Source organism: Lonchura striata, chromosome 3 (genome assembly GCF_050655825.1).
Source record: "Lonchura striata isolate lonStrDom1 chromosome 3, ASM5065582v1, whole genome shotgun sequence".
Taxonomy (NCBI): Eukaryota; Metazoa; Chordata; class Aves; order Passeriformes; family Estrildidae; genus Lonchura; species Lonchura striata.
In genome coordinates, this window is record NC_140705.1 from 66,109,390 (window position 1) to 66,135,776 (window position 26,387).

General features: G+C 39.3%; 1 protein-coding gene across 7 annotated transcripts in view; it reads left to right on the forward strand.

Moving 5' to 3' along the window:
• LOC110468846 (SAM and SH3 domain-containing protein 1) overlaps positions 1-26,387 on the forward strand; it is a 526,394-nt gene that overhangs the window by 439,965 nt on the left and 60,042 nt on the right. For all 7 annotated transcript variants that reach the window (XM_021527027.4, XM_021527030.4, XM_085575382.1 and 4 more), the window contains exons 3-4: positions 24,779-24,829; positions 24,949-24,998. In XM_021527027.4, the coding sequence (XP_021382702.2) occupies positions 24,779-24,829; positions 24,949-24,998 (101 nt within the window). The remainder of the gene's footprint in view (positions 1-24,778; positions 24,830-24,948; positions 24,999-26,387) is intronic.

The following is a 26,387-nucleotide window of genomic DNA, read 5'->3' on the forward strand; positions in this document are numbered from 1 at the left end:
AAAATTGAAGTTAGCCCTGTCTTAGTCCAGCTTCACAAAATGACAGAAGGAATTAAAACTGTTAACGTTTAAGAGTAAACTGCAGAAGTTCTGTGAAAAAAACTAAGAATACAGTAGATACTGTAGTTTTATTTGGAGCAGTGGAAGGGCATGAGTATCCCTATGCATCTTAAATGTATTTCTTCTGCTCTTTAAAATTACAAAAACAGAAATACCTTCCTGACCATAGTTCAGTCAGCAAATGGAGAAGAAAGCAGGAATATATTTTATCTGAGTGATACTGAACATCTGAGATCTGCTATGAAGTTAAAGGAGATGGGCATTTTGCCAAAAGTCACTTTCATGGGAAGCATAGCAAAGTATGGTGGGAAACACTCCATATCCATGCTACATGCAACAGGAAATACTATTGTTTTCCATAAATAGTGTGAACACAGTTGATTTTCTCTTCTTAGTGATCCATTGAGATTCTTCTGATTGAAACTATTTAGATCTCTAAAACAAGCATTTTATAGTGGCATTATGTAACCATTGGGTTTATAGCAGATTACCTATTGTTTCCTTTCAGCTTTTCACATAAATGGCTTTTTTAATTTTTCTCTGTTGAATCTTGAGGTCCTCCTAGCACTGAAGAATGTTTTATAATTAATTATCATTGACCTACTGTGAGATGATTAATTCCTTTGAAAGGCTATTTCTTGCACAGTAGCAGCTCTCCAAGTATGAAAGCTTTCTTTAGAGATTATCACAGCACTTTTCAAATCTCTTCCTATAAACTTCAGGACTCTCTTAAAAAGCTAGTGTTCTTGCATCTTTTTCATGATCTCTGGGACATGTTTTCTGTGTTACACCTATTTCCCTTAACCATTTTATGACCACAGTCCTTGCCACCCTCTATCAGTCTTGAAAATAAAAATATTTTCTGTATGAGGTCATTTGCCATGAGCTGAGGCCTATCAATTTCAATCTTAAAAAAAAAAATCTGAATTTAATCTTATGCATTAGACAGTGCTATTATAGTTCCTACTGCTAATGCAATTCATTGTAATTGATCTCTTACCTCAGGAACACCTTGAAAGTTAGCAACTTTCATTTACTTGCTGGGAGAGATATTTTGTCAATGAGTAAATCCTAAAATTTGGTGGCAATGTTTATCTGTTTCCTTTTCCATATAAATCAGTTTCCTTTTCCTATCATGGTAATACATTACAAAATGCAACATTTATAACACAAAAATGCTGACCCCATAGTACATAAATTATTCATAGCCCAAACCCACCCAGAATGGAATGATACAAAATGAGCTGTGTTTTGTCTCACCTTTTTAACTGGAGGGAAATGGCACTTTTTTTCACTTCACACCCAACAGAAACACAAAAGATTTGGTACTCTAAAAGGGTGTCTTACCTAATTTGCTCTTTAAGCTTTCTGAACAGTGGAATGAAAACAAAATGAAGACTTCTTGTGAGCAAGCACTAGTCAAGAGTATTTCACATAATTTTAATAGCTCCTTTTATTAAGAATAGCCTATTAGAATTTTTTAAGGAATCTATTTATTGTCTATGTCACTGGCTTTGGTAGAGTTCAGTTATCTATAGTAAGAGTATGCAAAAAATCATCTTATGCATCATACTAAGAAAATTGACTTGGGCATGAATCACACTGCTTATCCTTGTCTTACCTGTTGTTGCTTTCGTCAGGACTGGACAGGTGAGCAAGGCTTACAAAAGTCAGACCTGTTCCTTATCCTTGTTCATTATCTTCAGAACATGGTAAATTCTTTTCAGCAAGAATTTATAAGCGTGCAGAAAGGGATTACACAAAAGAAAGATAGTTCTTGAAACACAAGCATATCAGTCTTTGTACCCTTTCTCTTTGTACCCTTTCTACCAGCAGCTTCAGATCAACAGAGATGCCGTTTTGTTGAATGGCAAGATATTTTCCAAATGGGGAATGTTACAGATTCTTTATCTCTGGGTTTGAGCATAAGACTTCAGTTTCCACCACTGTGTCAGAGCAGCTAAGTGGCAGATGAAAGGCTTTGATCATCAGTGCTGGATTTGTCAGCCTCTTTTCCAGAGCAGATAGTGGGTAAAATACCAGAGGAAGCAGCATTGTTCTAGGTTAATCACATCTAGCCCTCAGTGAGAGCTCAGGTATTGTCTCTGTACTGCCTTGTTACAGGAGACATGAAGTTATGGAGGATCCTCTGTGTTTCTTCTCTACTGACTCTCCTTCCATGACAGCATGTTTTTTCTCTAGGCTGTTCTTATTACTTGTTGCTATCATCTTTCCCTTGCATCCCACTCCTTCGTAGCTCAGCCTATGCCCTCCTGCCTTCCTCAATTTACTCTACCCATGCATCTTTTCAAAGCTTCACAAAATTTTCTCTTCAACACTCAAGTAAAACTCCTTACAGCACCTCATCTCCACTCACTTTGTTCCACATACATAATTTTAGTTTCCTTGTGCACCTCCTATACCCTACTTTTTTTCCCATCTTCTTATAGTGCTTATTCTTTCCTGTGTTTGTCTCCCTCGTTTGGATGTTGTTACCTCTTGAGGAGCAGTGTTTTTGTGCTACCAGTTATGCTACTTCTGCAGAATAGCAATAGAAGGAATAGAAAAGATCATAAATCTATGCAAATTCAATCCCTTGAAGACTAGGGAGTTGAGGGTAGTGCACATGTAAAATGTCCCTTAAAACACAGAATAAATGAAAAGTGAAGCTGTTTATTTAACTTCTCTGCTTACAGCTTTGGATTAGACATAACTATAAGGAGTCTGCATCTCAGCTCTAGCAGATTAAGTTTGCAGCACCTGCTCTGGGAAAAAAATTCCAGTTATTGCAAAAGGAGGCATGGAAATTCTTTCTGTAATTATGTGTGAAATGCATAAACCAGAAGTGAAACACAAATACAACAATATCAGATTTTTTGTTGTTGTTGTTGTTGTGGTTGAAAGCATGTTACCAAACCTATTTTTTATAAGTTGTATTTCATGGTTTTTACCTTGGCTTTGTTTTATAATTTTGAGAAATCACCTAGTGCCTCCTTTGCCCCAAGATAGATTCAGCTGTCCTTATCTTGCTTAACAGATGATGATCAGACCTGTTTTAAACTGTTCCAGCATGTTAATTCTACTGTATCTCTAGGCAAACTATTTTAGCATTCATATCTGTAATACAGTGATGGTCCTTTACACAACAACATGGGACGAAGGCTTGTGCTTGCCCTATGATTCACTGTAATCCCTGCATCATTTTTAGCAAACCTGTTAGCTCCTTAATGTTCCCCACCCTGAATGTCTTTGGGTAATTCTGTTTAAATGCAGTACCTTTCAGTTTTCAATATTACACAGCATCTGAGTCCCAAACATTATTCCAGAATAACCTGCTTTTTCAGTTATTTCCCTAGAAGTGGTGGTGGATTGACATGTTTGTTTCTTTAGAATGGAGCCTTAAATGGAAACAATCTTTGCCTCTCTAATGGGTAATGTCAGTACCTTCCAGCCCTGTGCTCCTCAGTAACAGAAGCAGGCATCAGTCTCTTCCTTGCACCTTTCTCATTTAATCTTTCACCAGAGATCAAGCATATATTTATTGATCTAATATGTATGTGTGAACCAATATGTATATATTCATTTAGATTTCATTAGCTTTGACAAGAATTAATTTTTAATTGCCCAATCCCATTACATCTTCACTGATGGAGGTGGTTGTTTCAGTTCCTTCTGAAAAGCATATCCCACTGTGGATATTTGCAGGAAAGGGTCAGTCTCTAAGACGGACAGTGAAGGGTCCAGAGAACACCCTGTATTTACATGTGGCCTTGCACAAAAATGGAAGATGGCCTGTCTCCACACAGAGGTCATGTGCAAAATGCTAAATAGTTTGTTCAATGCAAGTTATATTACATGATTGATTTGGCATGTACTTGCTATGTAGAAAATTTTGTCATCCTCTCAAGTGGAGTCATCAGTATTATGAAGTTGTTTTATTCATAATGCCTTCTTTAGTCAGTATTTATTGATTTTTTTAGTAGAACCTCCCATAAATTTAGGAATTAATTACTTGATCTTGAACCCTGAAGGCCATATTTATTGCTTGAAAATTAAGAAATCAACTCAGGCTGTAAGACAACTGTTATCCAACCTTCCTTTCAAAAGAATTGACCTGAAAATTTAAGTGGGTTTGTTTTTTCTCAATATTATGTAGTAATAATACCTTGTGTTTTGTATATGCTTTAAAATTTTCCTGAGATGTTTGTAAAATAAATGCAGTTGCATTCTTTCTGTGCCTGATGACTTTGAAATCAAATTGCAAACTATATTGCACAGATTTACATTATGTAATAGCTTTGTGAGAAAAAATTATTTGTGTAACTTGTTTTCCCTTGTCAGACATTCTGTTGTTCTGTGGAACTGCATTTTAGAATCCTGACTTATTTTTTATTGTTAAAAAATCAATATCCTGAACATATGATGGGGAAAATGCTATTGTTTTTAATACAGTTTTTATGTAATTATTTATATCCATAAATACATATAAATTCCTGTTATGTGTGGTTTTGTATATTTAATATATTTTTAATATATTGTCTGCCAGTTTCTTAGCTCACAGATGATTTTATAATCTGGTTTTCATTAATATGAAAGAATACCATATTCACAAACTCCTGCTGAAATTAGTTTCATATTTCCCCACCAACGCCTCCGTTCCTTTCCTCTGGAAAATACTATTCTCCATCAAAAGTTTAAAACCATGCAGGAAGGCAGATTTCTGCTGTGCTCATTTGATTTGTCTGTAAAAATCATTTTAGAAGTGTAAGGACATGTCATGTAACATACTTTCAAGCCTTTGTCATCATGAAATCTCTTTCTGAAAACACATTTTGAGGTAGTGGTTTATGCCTGTTACGAAGAGGACAGACTTTATAGGAGTTTTGTCTTGGTGGGGTGTTGCTGTATAGGCAGACAGATTATTGTTACATATGATTTGCTTCTGTATATTGAATGCTAAAATACCCATTTTAGAGAGAGTTTAACAGAGGTATTAAAATGTTAAGTAATTTACTGGAAGTATTAGGCTTTGATGTAGCATCTACTGACAAAGATCATTTTCTTGATTCGGTATGGAACAAGCCTGTGATGAAACAATGGAATTGACTGGATTTGACAAATGATGTTTCTTCAATGACACTGAGGAATTACACAGCAAGCAGGTGTTCCTGGTGTTTGGCATACAGGATGTTCTGCTGTTTTTGGTTTCCCCATTTTCTTGACAGTTTGCTGTTGACCACTCCTGGATTTTTATTTGCCAAGATGAATTTTCTCAAAATTGCAAGAAAATAAATTAAGCTTGCAAGTGTTGAATTGTAGCAATGTTCATTCTCCAAACTTGATGAAAATTTCAGGACATTCATTATATGTGCTTTCTGCACTCTCAAGTGCAGAAAGCTGCACTTAACCAAAGGAACCTTAATTAGCATTTGAAGGAGTTGCAGCAAAAATTAAGGATATGCTGTTTAAGAGATGCTAAGTCATAAGAAGGGAAAGAGATGTATATTCATGATGCTGTCCCTTTAATTAATATACAAAAGGTAACATCTTTATGAAGTCAGGAGATATTTTTCTGGAGGAGCAGAAAGCTGCCTGTGAATGGTTTCCTTTTCTCATTAATGTGTGACAGAGCCTAAGTCTCCTTTGCACTGCTGGATGAGGGCCTTATCTTAAGCAGTCAGCAAGGCAGTGCTGATAATTTGAAAACATTTGTGTGTACCAGGAAATTGACATATAGAAGCATTATATTATAGCTGCAGAGGAAATTTATGTAAACCATAAATATACTGGTTTAATTGGGGGCACAGTGCTAATTGTTGACACATTCTCCTCAAATTCTGCTTTCAGAGCACAATTACTAAATGTTTTTTTTTTCTAAACATAGGAAGCTTGAGGATGAAAATTAAGTTTGATAATTCAGCTGACGTTTTTGTGTATTTGAAGTACTGTCACAGTCCATAAAGTTTACAGGGCTGCTCATGGGTGTGTATCCAGATTCACAGCCAGAGCTGAGAAAGGGCAAATAACGAATTGCTGCATAGATTAAAAATTATAACAGTAAGAGATGTTATCTCAATTTGGCAAACACACTTTTAATAAAGAAATTGAGAAAAATTATTTTTCAGGGACTTTGAATGTTATTAAAAAAAACAATTGTACTTTTTTTGTTTTCCTCCATTTATTTTTTCAAAATGGCTAGTTACTGTAAAAATCAAGGACCAGAGAGTAGCCATACAAATACGCAAGGCAGCGTGAACTATTTAACCTACTCAACATGACTTTATCTGTTTGCTGGGGTGTTTGTAAATTTGCTTTCATAAAGACTAGTTGCAAAATAGTTCCTTTCTGTCTGTGTTGTCTCTTTCTGCTTTCTCAGACCACTAGAGATAGCCACCCCTGCATTTAATCACCAGGTCTAATTAAAATCTAGTCTAATGAAAATACACGGGCAGAAACACCAGGAGGTATGCATCTCTCTAAGAATATGGAGAGAGGTTTGTGTGGTTCTGAGTGGGAGACAATCAGAGTGTTTTGTGGTTACTTCCTCAGTGATCATCTCAGGCTTTCAAGGCTGGTTTTGGCAAGTTGCTGTAGCAGAGTCCTCTCCTTTCCTGCAAATGCAGGACACCAAGGAAAGGAGATGTGCACTGTGATTCCAGTTACTTACACCTCCATCTGTCTTTTTTGAGGTGCGTTGGCAGCTTGAAATACAGTAAGTATTCAAAGCTGTGAAATACAGTAAGTAGGAATTCTTGTTTTCAGGCAAATACATTGAGACACAAAGGATTTAAGTAACTTCCTGAAATAATACAGAAAGCCAGTAGTAGAACTAGAAGAGGGACTGCTTGCTGTTTTGGGAGTGCCATTCACAGAAAGTAAGAGGTAAAACACTGTAGTTTCTGTGCTGTGTTTATGGTGCATTTGGGTTTTTCCCTTGGGTTCATAGCCCAAGAGGACTCCTTTTTGTCTTTTAACAGATTATTCTTGTTCTTTTCTTTGGGCACTGTATGAGGTATGTTACAAATGTTTTTTTGGCAATTCAAGGTAGAATAGGCACAAGTAAGAGCTGCATTTTACTTTCTGTGATGTCATAGTCTGGGTCATTCAGGCTCCTAAATCCTGGAGGGGCTTATTCAGATTGTTTGCAGCCAGACCATACAAAAATAGCAGAGAAGACTCTTTGTCTTTATAGGTTTGCTGGATGAACTCTGAGTCACTCAGCACTGTGCTGAGCTAGTTTATGGTAAGAATTAGGAAAAGCCTTGCTGTCCATTGGAAGACCACACCAGTGTGAGTAATGTCAAGTCTAATTTGAATGCATCAGCCCTGCACTGCTGCTGATTCTGTCTCCAGGTGTTTCCTCTCAAGGAACAGCGTTTTCTGAAGCAATCTCCTCTCTGTTTGGGCTTTGTGCCTTGTTCTCTTCTGGCCGTCACACCATAGTTTTCCCAGTTTTTACTGCTTAGGTGCTGATCTGCTCCTCAGCGGTACCAATGAGAGAATTCAAAGCAGTATGACAAATGTGAGCCCAGTGGCTGTCCTGGTGGGAGGTATAGTCTTGAAATTGAGTAGATTTGGGATTAGTTTATCTCTTCCTGGGAAGAGAATAGTGCACTGCACACAATAGCAGTGCAATGTGTGTTTCACAGTCACCACAGAAATCATGACTCTCACATGTGGAGCTGTGGAAAAAACCCTTTGGGAGCAGGTCCTACAGAGATTAGGACAGTGCATAGTAAAACAGCTCTAAAAGGCAAATATTTCACTTGAGGCAATACAAAGAGCAAAATATGCAGAAGAAGACTTCAGGGGAATTTTTTTTTCTCTCTGAAAGCTTTTGCTTTCCCTTTTCATAGTGTGGAGGACATCAAAATTTATTGCTTTGTAGTATACCTGGAATTGGAGAGATGGGAGAAAAGATAAATGGGCTCAAATTAACCTTGCATGCCAGCCCTTAAGACTGCAGTGGTCTTTCTGTAGCTCATCCTATTTTACATGGAGTGCTAGGCAAAACCTTCATTATTTTAAAGTTTGTTGAAAATAATTATTACAATCATATTTAGAGCTACCAAGAAACTTCCAAGATTGTAAAGCAAATAGTTCATTCATTCTTTCATTCTGATCACCTAGTACATTTTTTTTTTTTTTTGCAGTAAACTTCAAAATGTCTTTTTGTCCTCTAACATTGAGACTTGAAGTGATAGAAAGGAATGGTGTAAAAGACAAGTGCTTGCAGTGTTAGAGAAGCCAAGGACGTGCAAAGAAAACAGATTAATTTAGTGGCAAACAGGCAGAGACCATGAAGAACACTTTTTACAGGAGATATCTTGCATAGCCAGCAAAAGGACTGAAGCAAGTGTGATCTACTGAGACAACCTCACATTTTAGTACCTAAACAACAGCAGCAGCATTTTGAATCCCTGTAGGCATTTCAAGGCCTTGTCAAGGGAGGGCAGATGCAGAGGAGTTGTGAGAATCCATTCAGTGGGAAGCCTTTTGCTGTAAAGTGTTGGTGCTTAATTAGATCTGAAGGATACCAAAGGAGTGAGGAAATAGAAGTGTTAATATGAAAAGCTAATAATTGAGTTTATATAATTAATAGTGCCTGATTCAAGCTGAGAGCTGGGAGGCAGATTAGTTACTGTTTGAAAAGTTTAAAGATAAAGATCATGGTAAATCAATTCTATCACCTTATTTAACCTTGAGTTTTGGCCTTTTTGAAAGTCATAGTAAGCTATATTTGATATCATATATATGATGAAAACAGCTCTGTTACAGTATATTTTCACCATGGATTATTTTCAAGAAGCTAGAATTGAGTACTTTTGGGGGATAGGGAAAAACAAGAAAGAAGCATTGCTTCAAATCAGAAATTAATCAGATTTTGGCATTACAATTTCATTAAGGCTTGGAGTTTGTGTTTTAAAAATGCAGGGTACCAGTAGATTTTTGACATCTAAGAAATTCTCTTAAATCCAGTTTTGCAGTCAATAGGAGCCCTTGTAGAATTTCAATGCATAAGGGGTATACCTGGGTGTTAGGATTTCCATTAATTTATAAGGAATGTTGAATTATGAAACAGGCTTCGGGTAATCTCTCTATCATTGCTGCAGCCCCCACTCTTTCTTAGCACTGACCAGTTTCCACCCTTTGTCTTCTTTCCTTTTGTGATGTGATGCACTGATGAGGGGCCTCTAGATATGCTGGGAGAGACAGCAAGTGATTTACTCTTTTTCCAAATTTAAAAGATATATCTGTCCTCTAGAGGCTTAGATTGTTGTATAGAAACTGCAGCTTATGCACTGTGAAATAAAAGCTGCAGTTTCTACAGGAGCTGCAATCCTGTGCAATGAAAAATGAAGGTATCCTGTATTATCTACTAACTCGTCTTACTGCTAGTACTGTCCTGTGTGATCAGGACTTAATACAGTAAAGCATGCAAAAACATGCTGAAGCTTAAACACACTAGTACTGTTGCCAGGCATGTGCTTAAATACTTTGTCGTCCTAAGCCTCAATTTCTCTGAAATATTTAATAAATATATATATGTAACAATTATCATAGAGTAAGTGAAATGAAGCTTAGATGAGACAGGGAATAAAAATTGATGCTGGTGGGCTTCAGTGTGTCTCTGTTTTGAAAGTCAGTGGAAGTGCATAAGCCCATAGTTTCTTTATAGAGGTGAGTAGTATGCTGAGCACGTTGCAATATACTTAATCTAATTCCTAGCAGATTAGAGGGACCTGTTGGTGTATCTGAAAGTCTAGTGTAGCATATGGGATCTTGTACTGTAGTTTCAGCTGCATTTACTAATGTACTATTTTTGTTTCACTTGTTTTTTAACAAAACCTTGTGTAATTGACAACTCAATTCTATATCCATTGGCATGCATTTATTCACAGACTACACATAACCTTGAATAAGAGACAGTATTGTTGAGGAGCAGTTTGTGTTAGAACTGCATCTGAAATAATAAATACTTAAAAATAAATGTACGCACTAATAGAGCCTCAAGATGTTGTAATGAAACCATAACCTGGAAGAAATCCCCCTAAGGTATGAATAGGAGTGTGAGCAGGGGAAAAAAAAAAAAAAAAAAAAAAATGCTTTTTAGGTCAAGACATTTTGTTGCTGTCCTGCTTAGAGCAGATTTGTTTCCAAGAAGTCTGGGCTGCTTTCCCTGCTGAAAACAGTTGAGCAGAGGAATTTGTACCATGGACACTCAGGTAACTGTGGCAGCACCTGCCCAAACAAGCAGGTCTTGGCTGCAGAACCCCAGGCATTTAGAAACTCTTGCAGGTGTTTGTACAGCTTAAGTTTTACTTCTCTCAGGTTTTCCATACCATGGTAAATTAATTTAGTTGGATGCCTACCAGCAAACTGAGTCATACTGCTTGCACAAAGACATTTGCAAAAACAGGGTGTTTGGTGATTTGTCCGTGGAGCTTTGCCTTCGTAATTTACATTTGCTGGAGGGAAGAGGAGACAAGGCTGAGCACGCTCCCTTCCCACAGCAAACCCTGGGCTTGTTGCAGGCAGGCAGCCGCAGTGCGCTTGCTCCCTGGCATTGCAGCAGTGACAAAGCAGAGCTGAAAGTGCTTGGCAGCAAATCATTAACTGAAATGATTTGACTTCAGTAGCTGTTTCCCGGTCTAAGTCTTTGACTGCCATTTGGTTTGGATTGAAATCGAGAATAGTTGTTGCTCACAGTGGTACTGCAATGTTGAGAGGCACCAGGGTTTCTGGACTAGTGGGTCTCATTTACTAGCTGTTTGTGAGTTTTATTTTTCTTTTGTACCTTTCTCACTGACTCTGTGGGTTTTGTGCAGCTGATTGGGGTTTGTTATGGTTTTTTTGACAGTATTTTATTCCAGGTATTCATCTCCAGGATGAAGTCTGGCTCAACACTGCTTACCTTGAGGATTACAGTGTACAGTGTGCTTTGGTCTTTCTCTTACTACAAATTCCCCAGCTGTCAGCACTTTTTTTTTTTTTTTGTCACTTCTGGTCTTGTGCTTTGTTATGTCATTGCCCATAATATTTAATTTTTCCTTCTGGTTTTTAGTGGGTTGGTTTTTGTCTGTTTCTGTTCAATGCACACACTTAAATTATTGCAAAGACTTAGTTACATGAAGTAGGAGTCATGATGAAGCCCCCGTCATATACCATGACAGTAACAGATAGCCTTTATAATGACCTTAAATTAACTGGGCTTAATGTGGAGCTTGCTTGCTCTTGCTGCCCTGCAATGTGTTGTGTTTTAACCCCAGCTGGCAACTAAGCCCAGCACAGCTACTTACTCACTCCCTTGCCCTGGTGAGATGAGGGAGCCAATCAGAGGAGTAAAAGTGAAACATTTTCATGGGATGAGATAAAGACAATTTAATAGGTGAAGCATAATCTGTACACACAAGCAAAGCCAAACAAGGAATTCTTTCAATCCTTCCCATGGGCAGGCAGGTGTTCAGCCAGGAAAGCAGGGTTCCATCAGGTGTAACAGTGACTGGGGAAGACAAATGCCATCACTCCTTGTGTCCCCACCCTCTTCCTCCTTCTTCCCTCAGCTGTGTATGTTGAGCATGATGCCATATGTTATATCCCTTGAATCAGTTGAGGTTAGTTGTCTTAGCTGTGTCCCATTCCACTTTCTTGTGCACTTCCAGTCTGTTTGCTGGTGAGAGGCAGAAAAGGCCTTGACTCTGTGTAAGCACAGCTCAGCAATAGCAAAACTGTCCCTGAATTATCAACGCTGTCTCCAGCACAAATCCAAAACAGAGCCTTATAATAGCCACTGTGAGGAAAATTAACTCTATCCCAGGCAAAACCAGCACATTCTCCACTCTTCATTCATTATCATTTACGTCATTCTCAGGTACCACACTATCCAACACATGTTCATTATTTGCCACCCCCTTCTCATCCCTTAATACAATACACAGATATTATTTCCCCTAGCCTATGGAGTATGCCTGTAAAATATCCATAAATGTCCACTGAGTTTATTGAGGACAGGAGAGGTGGTGTGGTGTGTGGAATTTTTGGGCACCAAAGCCAGTTCAAATTGGTTTGCTGCTACCCTTGGAACTGCTTTTTGTAAGACTTGTCCTCCAGTGTTCTGAGGTTCCTGCTATAGCCATTCCTCTGACATGCAACCCAAATCATGGGTTACAGTGATTTAAACCTATACCCATTAAAATCTCTGCTGCTTGTCCCTTTGAGCCAGACCATAACATTGAACATTGCTTCTCTTGCTCCTAGCCTGCCTGGGGTTTATCCACAGGCTGCAGTTCTGTATGGCTATGCTTGCTCCAAGCGGAGCCTTTATCTCTGAGCCGCAGTCACTTTGGGGGTATAGCTGCTGTGGCATGGGCCTATCCACAGTCACAGTTTCTGCTCCAGTGTCGCCTTACCCACGGCCACAGCCCCTTCAGGGATAAGCCTGCTCCATCCATAGCCTGACCATGGCTGCAGTCCTTCCAGGGGAATATCTGCTCTCATGTGGGATTATCCATGGCCACACGCTTTCAGGTGCTCCAGCATGGATTTAACCACAGGCACCAATGTGTCAGTATCTGCCTGCTGCAGCACAGACTTATTCCCGGGCCTCCATCCCTTCAGAGGTATTCCTGCTGCTGCACTGACACAGCCACAGCCACTTCCAGACTGTCCTGACTGACACAGATCCCCCTGCTCCCACGTGGATGCATGCCTGGGTCAGGTCCCTTTGACTGAAGTTCACAGCAGCACAGGCACACAGCGAGTCCCTGGCCACAGCCAGCCCGGCACATCCCGCTGCTGTTATCACAGCGTTCCCAGGCACAGCACAGCCAGGTGATAAAGCAGCACAGCAGCAGCCAGAGCGAAAACCAGCCACTAATGAGCACTGGACTCTAATGGACAGTCAGGCAAGCAAGGCTCCTGACAAGCACCTGCCAATTAATGGCTAATCAGCAAGTACAGCTATAAATTCAATCTAGCACATTCCAGTCAAATCTGTTGTTATCTTGAACCCTGCAAGACCCATGTTGGGCACCAGGAAAGACTGTTGTGGTTTAACCTGAGCTGGCAATTAGGCTCCACACAGCCACTTATTCACTCCCCTACAGTGGGATGGTGAAAAGAATATAAAGCAGTACAGGTGAGGCATTACTTCCTTAATGTCCTAGTTTTGTCTACTTCATCAGCCCATTGTTGTAACTTTTGGCCAACTCTTGTCCTGCTAGATTGCCTGCATAAGTTCACTGTTTAGTGCTAATAGCAAAGGGGCAGGGTTTTGAATGGACCTCTGAACAAAAGCAGTTATTCATTGCGGAGGCCTCTGTTTTGCTTCATATGTGTTTGAAAGACGAGCTATACAAATTCAAAGCATGCTGGCCTTTTTAATGCCATAACCTGTGACTGCAGTACTCCTCTAACAGTAAAACATGGCCATTTGTGGAAAAAGAAGGTGCATGAGGGAGGCTTTGCTGGAATGAAGTGCAAGTGCTACTTGTACACACTGTGTCACTGAAAAACTATGGGTGGCTCTTGGAGTGCAAGACTGCCCTGCACTTGTGCTTCATTTGTTTCTGCAAGGCTAGTTCTGTGCATCCCTCTTGAAGTCAAGTGTGACCCACAGTGTGGCGGAGAAAAAGACTGAAGTTTCAAGTGGAACTCTGGAAGAAGTCTGTTGTAGTTGCTGCTTCAGGAGCAATTTCAGGAGAAAGCAAGGAGAAAATGTTACGCCAGAGAATAATTTGTAAGGCTTTGCTGCAGTACTCTTAATTCTCCAGTGAAATGTTGTAGATAATGATTGCAGATGATTTGCTTGGAACAGTAGTGGCAGCTTTCTTTGCAGATTCCTCTGGCCTGAGTTATCTGTACTGACTGAAGGATGGATGTTTGCAGAGGTTCAAATGCTTTGTCTGTAAGCAGCAAGTGTCATTTTTTTCCTCTGCAGACATTCTTGGTACTAAGTTGCTCATCATTCAGCTATTGGGCTTTTGTTGGGAAGGGTGGGAAAGGACCCTCACATAGTCTCTGATGGGATAACCACATGTTGCATAAAAACCCAACAAGGCAAAGCAAAATTATGCATTGCTGCCCTGTGCTAGCCTGAAAGGGGGCAATGCCCCTGGGCTGGAGGGAGCAGCACTCAGGCCCAGGGACTGCACAAGCTGCTCTTACCAGAGGCTGCTTTGGCCCTGGGGGGACGGTTCTGGCCTCCACTGTCCTCTTCTGGGGAAAATGTCTACTCCTCCTTCTTTGAACAAAGAAAGGAGGATTTTACAGCTGCTGGATAGGGCCTCAGAATTCAGGTTTATTACCCTTTAAATTTAAAAATCACTGAAATTTGTGTTAAGAACTTCTGTTTGCCTGTGTGCCTGGGCAAACCTCAGCTTCTACCCCAACTGTTGGTCATGTGGCAGGAGCCCACTTGTGCATTTTCAGCAGAACAGCTGAGCTTTTCAAAAACTGGCTGGAGCTCTGCAGCTGGGCTGGAGCCTGGCCCAGCAGCAGGAGCTGTTAATAGCTGATTGAAGCCTTTAATTTAACCCCTTTCCAGCAGTTGTGCTGACTAGTGGTGGAGCTGTCAGATGTCACTGTCGCACCATTACCCTTCAAAGGAAAGCATGCAGCAGTAATCCCGTAGAGCAAGGCTCCTGTTTGCTGCACCTCCAGTTGGGGCTCTTTCTGTTAACTACTACATCTGTGGCATATGAATCTCTATCCCAGTCTTACTTTAAATGTAAATAGAAAATGGAGAATATTTCTATCAATAGTTGTGTAGATAAAGATTTTTATCATGAATGTGTAGAAGACAATAATTACTTCTTAATTTTCTCAAATAGGGATGTTGCAAATCTTCTGTGTAAATAACCCAATTGTGCCAGATAGTCTAATGGTATTCGATAATAATTTTTCCCTCAGATGAGAGCAATCTTCCATGATGACTTAGAGATCAGAGTTGATTTGAAATTTAGTTTTGTAATAATGATCATGTGATGACCAGTGATGAAGATTTAAGTAAGGTTCTGGCCCAAAGCATCCATCAAATATAGGCTTCAATTTCAAAGATAAAGAGAAAACAGCTAATTTAAAAGTTCTTTTATCAAAGGTAGTTTTTATAGCAGGAAGAATGAGTAAGTACAGACTAGCAATTTGTGGTCTAGTCCTTTTTTTGCATTAATATGATTAATTTGTTTTTCGTTCTTTTGTTCAAAGAATTAATTTCTCTTCTCACTTTGTAGGAGACTTTGAAGTTAGCATCCAACTATCAACCTTTGTCTCTCTCCCCTCACCCACTCACATTCCTGGAGTGTGTTTATGCAGGTTGAGAGCAAGAAGTGCAATGCCCAGCTCTAGGGAATTAATTAATATTGTCAGTCTTAATTTACAGGTGTTCAGTTTCACATATCAACCTGCTAAACAGAACCAGTTTGATTTCAAGTTATACATTTATTCTGCTTTTTTAAATGGTTGTAAAACTCATATTTTAAAAATGTGTATTTATTATAAAACTTTTCCCAGTACGACCAGTTTCTTTCCTGCTTCGAGTGCCTTCTTAAAAAGGATCCTGAAATAAACTGTTTCTCCAAAATTAGTTTATTGTCATAAAGAATGTCATCAGAGTTAGTTCCCAATATGCTCACACAGGTTTGTCTGATAGAATTTTTTTTTCAAAACCTTTTCTCATTTGTATTCCTGCTGTTTCCATTGTCAAAGTGGCTGATATGGGGGTCAGACTCCATCAGCCCTGCATGTTTTTAAGTCCTGAAATATGCAGCATATGTCATGTTGATACAGCTTTTCAGCTATGGTCTTCTCATGAAATAATGAACATCGAAACCATTAAGGGGGAACTGAACTGAACTAAACAAATTAAAGTAATAGTGCAAACTAGCAGAAAGGGCTTACCCAGTCTCAACCTTAAAGAATGGATGGCTCGAGAGCTTGGGCTGCAAGGCTTACTGCCAACAAAGACCTGAGTTCAGGATGTCTGCTTTTTTGAGCTAGCAGCTGTTGATGCTTTCAACCTTTGAAAGAGGAAAATAGAGGTAGGTACAGTGTTACTGTCAGCTGGAAAGCAGGAATCTATTTTGCCCAAATGTTTATAATTTTGATGTAATTCTTTTTTGCACAAAAAGATGCAACAGTAGGCTGTTTGAATTTTGTCATGGAAAGATGAGAAAACCAGTAAATGTGCGTGTGGGCATAGCCTCGTGATAAGACTACTTGCAGGGATAATGTGGCTGAGATCCTGACTCAGCACAACTCTCTGTTACATGATTCTGTTGTGTCTTTTTTGGTGGGGTTGGTTTGGAATTTTTTTCTCTGTTCTTAGTTAGTTTTTGTGTTGTTTGCAGTTTTGGGGATTTTGTTTTTTTTTTTTACTGGATTCTTTTACTTCTCTAAAAAGTTCAAAGTTAAATCCATTTCATTTACAGTAACACTAAAACTTTCAGAAATTCTGTGCTGGGTGTGGGAAATTCTTCAATTGGTTTTCTTGAATTAAATAAGGACTTTAGTCATGCTCTGAAATTATCAATTTAATGGTAAAAAACACAGACCAGGTATATGCAGATCCATATATACAGACTTCTTAAAAATGGAAATCTGGATGTAGGTGCAGGTTTTTCTAGAGGCTTATGAAGGAAGAGGAAGTCAAGAGTTCTGGAGAGCAAGACCTGATGGCAGCCAGAGGCAGCCCAAAGAGCAGCAGTTACGGAAGAAAGGAGTTGTGTCTGATTTCTTCCATTGCCCACAGTGCTGTTGAGTTCTGAATTTTGGGTTTGCTTTCTACAGCTAGAGAACCTAACAGAAAGATTTGGATCTTTTTCATGTATACTTGGGTTTGGGTTCAAGTCTCTGCATGTGAGGTCTTAAGTAAAAAAAAAAAAGGGAGAGAACTGTCTTATTATACTGGACATTGCAGTGACTGTATGATAGAACTTCTTGACAAGAAATGCCTTTCAGCTTTTCAATTTTTCATAAATTAGAGAAGAAAATAAGAAAGTGTGGGGAAGTTTAAAACTGAAATATCCTTTGTTTTCCACAACATAACATTTATGATTTTTTAAAAATCTGTCTCCTTTTTAACAAAGTAAAGCAAATAACTGCTTTCACAGAATGAAATTAATGCAAAATGTGGGCATTTTTCTCTCCTTAATGGAGGCTTCATTGCTGATACTCCATACATCTGTGGTAAAAAAATGTTTGTAGGTCTCTTAATGATCAGTGCTTTCTCTTGATTTACTTCCTCCTCAGTTTTACCAGGGTTTTTAAGTATCTCAAAAGTTGACTTCATTTCTGATTTTCTTCGTAAATTATTGTTTGACACAACATAAAGTGAAAGCAACATATAGTTTTTAAATGTTAAATGTCATAGTAATGATGTGAATGGGGGTATACTTGCAAAAGGTCATCAGTATTATGGTAAAAACCCATTTTACAAGAATCCCTGAGGCTTGAGCGTATTGGTTCATCCAGCACAAAAGCTTCCATTCATTTGCAGTATAGATCATCTCACATGGATATTGGCATGTAGGCACACAAGTATAGTATCAATACAAATATGATAGTGGACCTGTGTTAGCCTCTGTTTCCATGGTGCATCTGAAGGGATTTATAGCATGGCTATAGAAATTTTCCAAGAGGCATTGGTCTAAGTCTGAGCTTCCCATTCTCCTTCCTTGCCACTTTTCAAAAAGAAAATACTATTTTTGCTGTTCTTGGAAACACTGAAGAGAAATTGAGAAAATGGTAAATAGTTTTAATAGAAATACTATCCAGCTTTGTGTACATGAAAACGAAGACTTAGTAAGATCGGAAAAGTGTTATTTAGAGAATTGGAGAACATCATTCACCCTTAGGAATAGGCAGCCTGAACTTGAAGAGCACATACAAACAAATCAAGACCATTGGAATTCAGAAAGGTTTGCCATAGTCAGCCATGGCTTTCATGGCAAGGAGCTCCTCATCCTTGTTTTCTCATCTTATCAGTGAGTGCTTCACTTCAGAACCACTTGAAATTCCTAGCCCCATAGTTACAGAAAGCAGGCTGCAGGGTGGTGGTGATAGGGACGTGTGGCTCACAGAGGTGCTGCTTTCCTCATTAATTGTGGGTATTTATTCAGGAGCTGATTGAGGCCAAGGTACAGCACACTGCCATTAGCTATCCTTGCCAGAGGGCCAGCACCTGGGCAAGGAATCTGACCAGACTGTTCCTACCCCAAAGTACCCTGTAGCAAACTGTTATTTGCATGTTGGTTTATTCATTTATTTTCTCTCTTCCTTTTGTTGTGCTTTTCCCACAGGACAAAATGCTCTCACTGGGGGAAGTGGTGGCTCTTCCCCAGGCCCATTGTCAGCTCTTGAACAAGAAGGGCCCCATTTGGGCAGTATCCAGTTGGGCTTTACCTCATGACTCCCTTGTCTGTGTCACATCCTGAGTCCTCTGGCTTCACATTTAACCATTCTTGATGTGGTTTGTTTAGAGTTTTTTATTCCGCTGAAACATTACAGCTCTTCCTGATGCCAAAACCACTCTCTCTATCTAAAAGTCCTCCCGGGAAACCTCTGTCTTTCACTGTTTTACAGCATTATTTCACAGAAGTTCTTTTTGGCCTTACCTGTACAATAAAAATGAGTGCTGACTAATGTAAGGATTTTTAGACAAAAGTGGCAGGTCTTACTCATCTTTTTTACACCAGCAAGAGCTCTAGGACAGAGGCAGTTCCTGCCAGCAACAAGAACACTTCAGTATTGTACCGTTTGAGTAACAAGTGTAAAATGCATCAATCAAAGGCCTGCTGTGTCTCAATCACATATTGGCCTTTATATTAATATGGTTTTAGCACAAAGATAGCTGCCATAGTTCTGGGCTTGCTTCATCTTGTGTAGAAAATTGATCAGAAGGTATTTGATTTCTCTGCTGCAGAATGCTGCATTCCTCCTGTATCGACTTTCCTTTCTCTGAAGCCTGTTTCTATTTAGTTGGGTTTTTTTTGGTTTTTTGTTTGTTTTTTTTTTTTTTTTTGTGTTTATGCCATAATTTTTCTGGACTCTGTTTCTGTTTGTTACAAGTGAATTTATGTCTTAGCACTACCTCACTTTTTATTGTTAAAGGGCTTTACAAAGGCTGCAGTTTCTCTATAATTGCTAATGAATTATGTTTTTCAAAATCATTGTGAAATTTTTTTCAGCCCTGTGGCTCCCAGCCTTAGTGTTGAATGCAGAATGTTTGAGATGGATTAAAAAAAAAAATCCTTCTGCTTTGATTGTTGGCAAATGGGAGAGAGAGGGTCCAGTGTTTGCCCTGAGATGTGTTAGGTTCAATAGATTCTGGTGTTTGCATCAAGCTGAGAGGCAGGATATTTCTTCCCTCTCCAATACTAAAAGCAGTGAGTGCTCCAACACTGTGTTCTCTCTGAAGTGACATTTCATCAGTAGTTAAGCCAAGTGTTTACCTATGTCTGCACTTCTTTATGAGGTATTGAGACACTTGGACTTTAGTTTCATGCTTAGAAGTATTTATTATTTGAAATGCCTTTTTCTTTTTTCTTTTTTCTTTTTTTTTTTTTTTAACCATCTCTTCTGCTTAACTCATTTCCTCGATCCAGAGTTTTGCTGCTGCAGCAGGATGCTATCATTTAGCATGTGTCAGCTCAGGCTCTAATGTGCAAGAGCAATGGTGCAGAAAAATCTTTCTTCACTGAAACAGCTAAAGGGATGGTCCAGAGGTTGTGGTTTGAAACTCAGAATGAGACTTTAACTAATCTGTACCACTGGAAACTCACTGAATTGTTAGTTTCCTCAAGCACTTACTGAGGTGGTTGACACAGGAATAGACCTTTATTTCTTTATTCTGACCTGTGGCTCATATCTAGTGACTCAGAGGCAATTTCCATTACATACCTGTGCTGTCACTTTACAGGGTCTTCCCTGCTTCTTCCCCAGCATCTTTGCAGAGGCTGAAATACAGTGTGGTGGAGGACTTCAGGCAGAATTACTGTTTTCAAAGTAAATCAAAGTCTTACAAGCCTTCAGTGCTCTGCTGTCTTTCAGATACATCTTTGTTTAATCATTTTAGAAGCTAGACTAGAACATGCAATGCACGTTCAGAGCAAAGAGAGAAAACATTTGTGTTGAATTGTGTTTGGAGAGATGCAGCACATTTGGGGAAAGATTAGCAGAATTATCTAACAGAAGTTGTCTGCTGTATATACCTTATTTACACCTGCTGAAATGGCTTCATAAAATTATTTATACATCTATAAGCTTTTTAGTCATCCCCTTTTTACTTTCCCAGCAGTCATCTGAGTCTCACTTTGCACACTTTCTGTCTGCACAGTGAGATTAATCCTGTCTTGGGATCTGCAGAGGAGTGCTTAAATTTATGATTCAAATGTATATAGCTCCTGTGGCAGAAATTGTCAAGAGGTTCATGAATTTTTCATTAGAAGGGATTAATTCAATTAATACAATTTCCTAAACTAAGTTGTGGTGTGGATCATAGATGTGGCTTAATGGTTAAGTATTTAAAATATGCACATTCCCCCTAGAATGTGTGAGCCAAACCCTGGATAACCAAGTTTCCTTTCAGATGCTCTTGTCTGCTGTGCTTGTGTATTTCAGGAGCAGAAAAGAAATGCCTTCAGACAGGCTGTGATACACCTTTTACCTGTTACATTACATACAGAACTGGTGAACTGAAGTTGTCATGGAAGAAAAAGTCCCTCATGAATTCAAAACCTGCCATTCCAGTCAGGAAAGGGTTTTTCAGCTTCTTTCCCACATATTTTGTGCTTTGTACTTTCTTCCCAGTTGAATTTTTCAGACTTGGCTCATAAATGTTTGCAAAACCGTTTTGAAGATTTTTACGAGGAAAGTAGTATTTAAAACCAAAATCACAATATTTAGAAACCTGCAATAATTTGAAAAGAAAATGTATGCAAATGATCACATAAATTCATTCACAAAGTAGGCAGAAAAAGCTACCTGCGAAGGAAGCTTCTTTCTTGGTCCCTAAGGCAAACAACTAAATGTTTGAAGCGTAAGCTACAAATCCTGCTTGTTAAGCTTACTACGTTTTCTTCCGAAACAAGGGAATTGTAGAAAGCACTTCCCCAACTTGCACTTCTGCACCAGAGCTCCCGAGGTTGCCACTGTGGCTCTGTGGCTGCTCTCTGTGGCATTCATGCTGTGGAAGGGCTGGTGATCCCAGGCAATTCCTGGGCAGCGCAACACCTGGCATCCGTCCCTTCCTCCAGCTGCTGGATCAGAGCTTCTGCCAGGACATCAGGGCCTTGTCCTGCGCCCATCCTCTTAATGGTATTGGCTTTGGATGAAGAAGTAAACAGGAAGGAAGTAGGACTGCAAAGAAATGGGAGAGCAAAAGGTGGGAGAACAAAATCCCTCTGCAAGCTGAGATTGTTTTAGATCAGGTGTAGGTGACTTGGTGGAAGAATACCTACTTTAAATTCACTGGGTTTACTTTTTAAAACTTCCTCCTGGGTTTATTATCAGTATTTCAGATTATGTGCTGTGCTGACCTTGGACCTCAAGGGGAGCTGGACAAGATAATGCTAAGACACTGTTTTCTTTCCGTCTAATGTTCCCTGGGGATTGGATACAATTTATGGACATCTCGGTTTCTTCAGAATCTTCAGATCTTAGTTGCTGGTTTTAATAGTGTATTGGACAAGTTCAATATGCACCAACAGTTTCTGGGTACAGGATAGGTGCCCTGCCTATCCAGAAACCATGCAAGTTAATCAGTCACCTTTGGGAAAGAGTGGATTGTAGCTTAAGGAGTCTGCACTTGTTCAGTTCCTTTCGCAGATCATTGGGTTTCTTCAGAGCACTGTAGCATCTGAATGATAGGAATTTTCTGGGACATCTCAGACAAGCCTTATGGGCACATAAGGCATATGCATAAGTGGAGGGCACTTATCTGGGGCAGCAAGGCTGCTTGCACAGAAGATACCTATTGCTCTGATGCCTGCTTTGTCTAGACAACAGCTCTGGAAAGGCAGGCTATGGATGTCTCTTACTGCAGCCACTGTTTCTGTAAGCCCAGCCTATCCTTGGTTTCATCTTTAAGTTTTGGCTCAAAAGGATGAAAGATGAACTTTAATGAAACTAACCTTTAAAAATATTTTAAGAAAAGATCGTGTAGCGTGCTAGAGAACATGCCAACAGTACAACATTTGCTCAACCTTATAGAATTAGCCTTTGGTAAGAAAGGGCCCTGATCCTGATGGATTAAAGTCAACATAGCCTGTGGATTTTAAAGTGAGGTTTAATGTGAGGTTTAATGGATTTTAACCAAAATAAATAGAATTGCTCGAGGCTGATGAAAGTTCTGTGATCTATGATACAGATCTAAGCCAGAAGTTTAGTTGAAAATACTGTTTCCCCAAGTATTTTCCTTTTGTTTCTTGTGTAAATAGCAATAGAAAAAATACCATTCTGCTGGAAAGGCAGGTAGGAATATTAATCATAACAGTGTAGGACTATCAGGTGTTTTGCATTCCAGCATTGCAAAGTAGTGCACTGGAGGAGAGAGAGGAAAGTTGTCCTTGCTTCTGCCCTCCACAGTCATCTTGTTCTTATGAAACAGGTCCTGCTCTAACAGGGTGACCTTGACATCAAATGAGAAAAAAGAAAGTAAATACAGTCAGGTTTTTTAGGATTTAGTTACATGGGATGCAGCTGACTGTTCAGCTGAGTAGTTTTATGCTGAAAATAGGAACTTTTCATGTAATAGTTGTCTCAGGCTTCATGAGCAACTGCTCAAGAAGTTACACAAATTTACACAAAACAACTACATTTAAAAAATAAAAAACCAAAACACTTGAAGCAAAGCAGCTTTTTATGACAGCAGATAAATATCAGGAACTTGGGATCAGAAGGCCTGTTGGGGACATGGTGGGTTGTCCCTACTGGCATACTGAAACTGTAACATAAAACTGATTAAATGTTCATTTTCTTATCAGTGCAGCAGAGTATGGACAAATGAGGTGCTCATGAATGGCAAGTGTTTGGATCATGGAGCTCATCTTTCCCTCCTGGCAAAGAGCTAGGCAGGGCTTGGAGAGTGTTTGAGGAAGATTCTCAGCAGTGTGCCTGCAGCCTTTTCCAGGTGTAAAACTTAGATTCCATTTTGGCAGAAGTAATGGAGAAAGAGAGGGATGCCTTTTCCCAAGTAGCTAGTTTAATTTCTCTTATCTGTGGACATCTCTGGAATTTCCCTGGCCTTGGTCCAGCTTCTGTTTGACTAGAGGAATCCCATTGGATCTCTCAGTAAGTGAACATGATCGCCTTTTCATGTCCACTTTCACTCAAGGACTTCATTTCCCTTTTTGTGCTACAAAATCAGCAAAAACAGATACGGAGACAATGCATGGTCAGACAAAAATCCCCAGCAGGGCACTGACCTGGTGTCAGCCTCACACATGACATTAGGGGCATGGCCGTGAGCCATCCTGTGCCCTCCCTGGCTCCTGTGGCCAGCAGTGCAAGCTGACTCAGTTGTGTGATGGTAGAGCAGGATCCTTTCTACTCCAGATCTTGCAGATTCCTGAGTGGGTTAGTCCAACACCACCTCATGGCAGTCAGTAGTAAGTTCCGGTTTAGTATTAAAAGGGTGCATTTCCAGAAAATTGTGTCTGATTTTCTTTTTTTTTTTTTTATTAAATCCCAAGAATGTTTTGTCACCCTCTGTGTAAACAACAAGAATAGGAAGTATAATTTCACAGAGATAAGAGTTTTACATGTAGGCTGAGGAATGCGTGAACAAGAAGTCCTTCAGTACTGAGAAACAAATCCATGTCCTTTTTTTTTATTTTCTTGAAGTGTGTACACCACTGCTTACCCAGCTATGATGAGTAAGTTACAGAATTCACTTTGCAATAACTTCACAAGGGCTAGGGCTGGCTGAGAATAAAGTAGGAATAAGTAGTTTACCCCAAGATTTCATATGTAGATCCACCAACAAAGTGTAGTTCTCAGTACTGATGACTGTATTATCCTTCTCCATTCTAACTGGAGTTTTCCCACTAATTTCAGCTAGACATGTTAATAGTAGCCAACTTTTAAGCAGTTGGCTTGCACTCTTCAATTAGATACCACCAGTGGGACTCCCTCATCTAACTTGAGGTAGCTGAAACCTGTCAGGCAAGTTGTCCTGTGGGAGTTTCTGTGTCTCCCCATCAATGGCAAAGGGAACCTGGATAATAAAGTAGATGGTTATATCCTAGATGTTTGTAGAAAAGTGGTTTGAACTCCATATGTTGACATGCTTCTGTGTGAGAAGCTGGTCTTGATGAAAGGTATCTGCATCTTCTCAGTATTTTTTTCCTCAGAGAATTTTCTTTTAATGCCAGATTTTTCCTGAAGGTGATTTCTTGGAAATTGCACTTGAACTTATCTAACAAATTGTGTGATGATCTAGTGAAAGTAAAACACCCCACTTTCTATTTTGTTTTGAAAACAAAACTATTTTGGCAGCTTTACTTTCTGTCTTCTGCAGTGATAAGTATGAAATTAGCTGTTTTACTGGATTATTTCAGAATTTATTCTGAAAGCAGTTCTTTCTAGAGTAGTTAATGTTTCCTGTATGAACTGTTTTGAAATAGTTCTTGGTTCTGTTACTCTCTTTTCCCTTTTTCTCCCCTTCATATTTCTTCTTTCTGGTATTTTGATATTTCATTAACTTGAGTTTGTTGTATTTTAGGAGAAACCTGATACCAGCCCCACATCTCTACAGCTGCGATCCCAGATTGAGGTAAGCACTTAGAATTTGATCATCAACTTTTATTTGTTTGTTCTTTGATTTGATATCTGCATCAATTGGTAAAAGCTTCTCTAGTGTCTGCTCTCAGTGCTGCATGTTTTCTCTTGCAGGAGTCACTTGGTCTCAGCAGCACCGCATCAACACCTGACACTGAAAGAAAGTAAGTGAAGGCACAGGAAGTGAGAAAGGAGGGAGGGGGAATTTGGTATGTTTTATTTTTCCTTGGAGTAAATTAATTTTAGATTGTACTGATGTACCTAGATTTCAGATCCAGACACCATAAATGAAACCTGTTTTGAAACCTGCTCCTTCTCTTCCTCACTTTTGACCTATTATTTTGGGTTTTTGTGTCAGGGGAGGATTATTGTTTCTCTTTTCTGTGAGCACTTGGGATGTTCATACACCAAGATGACTGGTAGTCATTTCTGAGGAACATCAGTGATTGCACATTCTCTGCAAATTATGCCTGCTTTAAAAATCACTTTCTTTGACCACACCTAAATGCAACCAAAAAAAGACAGGTGACAGGAAGAGAGAGTTACAGACTTCCATCATGTTCCTTTTCCTGTGCACTCCTGAGTTTCTGACTGTGCTTTTGAAGAAGGTGCCAAGGGCATGAAGTCCTTAAAACCAAGCTAAAAGGAGCTTTAATTTTAGCATCCTTAATGAAAACCTCTCTGTGAGGACTGAGAGGGTTTCTGTTTACTGTCACCTCCTGCTGCAATGTGTGTGCTTGTTTTCTGTGCCTCCTTCCTTTGATCCCAAGATCTTGGATCCCTGCTGCTGAGGGTAACGTGCAGCGGTGCATGAAGACAACTGACACTCTATGTCCAACTGCCTGCACTTCCATGGGGTAGTGCCAGCTGGATGAGTACAGAGGGACTACATGGAATTCATTTGTGACGGGACATGCTTTTGTAAGGCTTTTATAGTCCCACATTTGAATATCTTCCAGTGACTCACCACTGGGCAGTAATAGGAAGGTTTCTTGCTTCTGCTAGTTCAGTAGAAGGACTGTCAGTCCTGGAGCAGTCTTTGGTGGATGCAGTGAATGGGACTTTGCTGGGCACTGACCATATAGAAGTCAATTGTATGGCAGTGAACAACTGCTTAATTGTTGCACTATGTTACAAAATAACTTATAGATGTATGTTATGTAAAAGAGGGAAGAAAACTAAAAGAGAGACTTTATTTTCTGACTCCACTATATATAGAATATTAAAAGTGACAGTGGATTGGAGGATGAAATTGTTACTTCTCTAACTATACTGGTTAAACTAACAGTACAAAGAAGAATGTAAAATAATTATTGTTTATATGAACAGTGTGAGAAAGTTCTAGTAGAAATATATAAACATTAGAAGGTATAAAAAATTTTTAGAAGAATTTTAAAACTCTCAAAAGAACAGGGTAACATTTAAGGTCTTCCTTTGAGCTTGTCTGGAAGCTGATTTGTGCTAAAGGTTTAAGAACGTGATATATTGTCTTTTAGAGGTGCCTTCTCTTGCTTCATCACTCAGAGAGAAAAGCAGAGATGGTTTGCTTGAGG